The sequence below is a fragment of the Vigna radiata genome, chromosome 1 (genome assembly GCF_000741045.1).
Source record: "Vigna radiata var. radiata cultivar VC1973A chromosome 1, Vradiata_ver6, whole genome shotgun sequence".
NCBI lineage: Eukaryota > Viridiplantae > Streptophyta > Magnoliopsida > Fabales > Fabaceae > Vigna > Vigna radiata.
Genome location: NC_028351.1, coordinates 36,094,624 through 36,097,169, shown reverse-complemented (window position 1 = coordinate 36,097,169; position 2,546 = coordinate 36,094,624). Strand labels below are relative to the sequence as shown.

General features: G+C 33.6%; 1 protein-coding gene across 1 annotated transcript in view; it reads left to right on the top strand.

Annotated features, from left to right (window-relative positions):
• Nucleotides 1–1,400, top strand: part of LOC106762835 (cytochrome P450 71A26-like) — a 3,835-nt gene extending 2,435 nt beyond the window's left edge. The window contains exon 2 of the mRNA XM_014646923.1: nt 1,333–1,400. Within this exon, the coding sequence (XP_014502409.1) occupies nt 1,333–1,400 (68 nt within the window). The remainder of the gene's footprint in view (nt 1–1,332) is intronic.
• The last annotated feature ends 1,146 nt before the right edge of the window (nt 1,401–2,546 follow it).

Sequence of the window (2,546 nt, the reverse complement as noted above, 5' to 3'; positions counted from 1 at the left end):
CATTCACGAGAATGACCATTTCCAACTCTCCTTGTTTTCTTCCCACCCTTTCCATCTCCTTTTCTTCTTTGCAATCTGAAACTCACTGTCTCTCTCTTTCTTTCACTTTCTCATCCTCTCTTTGCTGCTTGATCAATTGCAATGTTGTTGATCCAACCAAGGCCAAAGACTAGATTGATCATCAATGCCACAGAACATGTTGCTTAAGCTATCTTCTTTGATCTTTTGATCAATCTTTTGGCACTGAAGTTCTGGCCTTGAAGCGGTTTGGAAAAGCTGAGCAACTCTTGTTGGTCTAGTAGATGATGGAAAGAGGTTATGTTGTTCTACTGAGTGGATCAAGGACTGTCAATAGCCAGGGTTTATATTGGAAGACTTTTGTTTGTCTGTTATAAATTTTAGTTTTATTATAGAGAATAAGACTCACTTTTTCTTATTATCTGAGTTAATTTTTAATATATTTTCTCATTAGAAGGATATTTAATTATAATTAAAGAGAATGAATTTTTTTTTCTTTCTAATAAAGAGGAAATATTGGATATTATTTCATATCAAACCCTATAAGACAGTCTACATGAAGGTAGTCCGCTGTCCATATAGAAATATTTGTTTAGAGTGAATTCAGATTTCTTTTGTTTGATTTGGTGCACTGTTTTGGCCTGGTGAGGGTCCAATTTCTTATAAATAACTTGGGACAGGAGCTAGTACCAAAATAGGAAGTAATGTAGTTGAATTTCTTTGCTGGAATTAAGTTTAGGATAATGATATTTTGACACCAATTTTTTGACACTATTTTAACATTGCACACGTGTCAAAATATGGTTGGGTGATTTCAAATTTTAAAAAAAATTTTTGATTTTTTTCTTCCAAACATGCTCTTGTCTCAGTTTTTTTAATTTGAAATTGTACAACCACGTTTTGACACGTGTACAGTGTCAAAAATTGGTGTCAAAATATCATTTTCCTTAAGTTTAACATTGGGAGAATTCCTTGGCTAGATATAACTATTTCAAAAAGAGATGCGTATGTTTTCTTTTCTTGGATGCCTTGAGAATTGACGTGATTTGTTGGCTAAACCAATAAAGTTTGCTACATCATTTTNAAGAGATGCGTATGTTTTCTTTTCTTGGATGCCTTGAGAATTGACGTGATTTGTTGGCTAAACCAATAAAGTTTGCTACATCATTTTTTTCAACACTCAACCATTTTCTACCCTGTAGTGAACCAAGCAAGTTAGAAAAGTTCTCTTGAATCCAGGTAAGGGGAGTAGCTAGAATATCTTATATTGTTACTTGTGTGTGATACTATGGATCCCTGTTCTGTTGTTTTCAGATTCTTCTCGTAGGTGTGGTAAGACGTATACGGTTCATTGGGTTAGAGTAATAGGTTTTGGGTTGTGATTATGGAGAGAAACCAAGGAATGGGTTTGAGGTTTATTAAAGTGTAAATAAAAGGGAGTGAGGATGAGGGGGGATTCATGGCTGCGAGAGAGAGAAGGGTTGAAAGGTCGATGTTTGAGGTTGCTCATGGGTATAGTTGCTGTAAAACAAAAGTGTGCATGAGGAAGACGAAATATTACGTGTGGAATATGAGAAAAAAGGGAATTGGATTTTAAATTGGATATGGTTGAGTGGGTTTCATTTTAATGAAAGGTTGGAGTAATCTCTGTGGAGCGAAGAATTCACATAAGGATAATGATATTTTGACAACACTTTTTGACAACTTTTTTAACAACGGAATACGTGTCATCATTTTATTGGTCTATTTGAATTTATGTTTAAAAAATATTTAAAACGGACCAATCACAAGCTGTCACGTATGCGTTGTCAAAAAATTGTTAAAAAAATGTTGTTAAAAGAAGTTCTTCCTTCACATAATTCAAGATGGAAAATGATATTTTAACACCATTTTTTGACACCATTTTGACACTGTACACGTGTCAAAATATGGTTGGACGATTTCAAATTAAAAAAACAAACTTTGGTTTTTCTCTTCCAAATATACTCCTGCCTCAACTTTTTTAATTTAAAATCGTCCAATCACATTTTGACACGTGTGCAGTGTCAAAATGATATCAAAAAATAGTGTTAAAATATCATTTTCCATTCAAGATATTGGATGGTGTTGTCTTTTTACAATAAAATGAGGGTGGGTCCCGTAGGCTGATAAGTATCTTGGTAGAGGGGTTATTATTTGGTTAATTTTGTTTTCTTGTATGCATGGAAATTGGTAAACAATGTGGTGGTGTGACCATGGATTAAAGAAGAAAAAAAATGCAACTTAATAATATATTTTCGTATTCTTGTGGTGCTTTTATTTTTGGGCATATTAGTTCTGCATCTGAACTCACTTTGTGAGTTGACTTTTTAGTATACATAATGGAATTAAAATGAAAGTGTCCGGGGATGGTTAATTAGCATCAATTTATTGGGATGGAGGCTCGTTGTGTTAAATCTTGTTTAGAACGTGAGGGTTGTGATCGGATTTTAGTAAAACTTGTGGTGTTCAATTGTGAGATGGTAAATAGATTATGATGATTTGATATT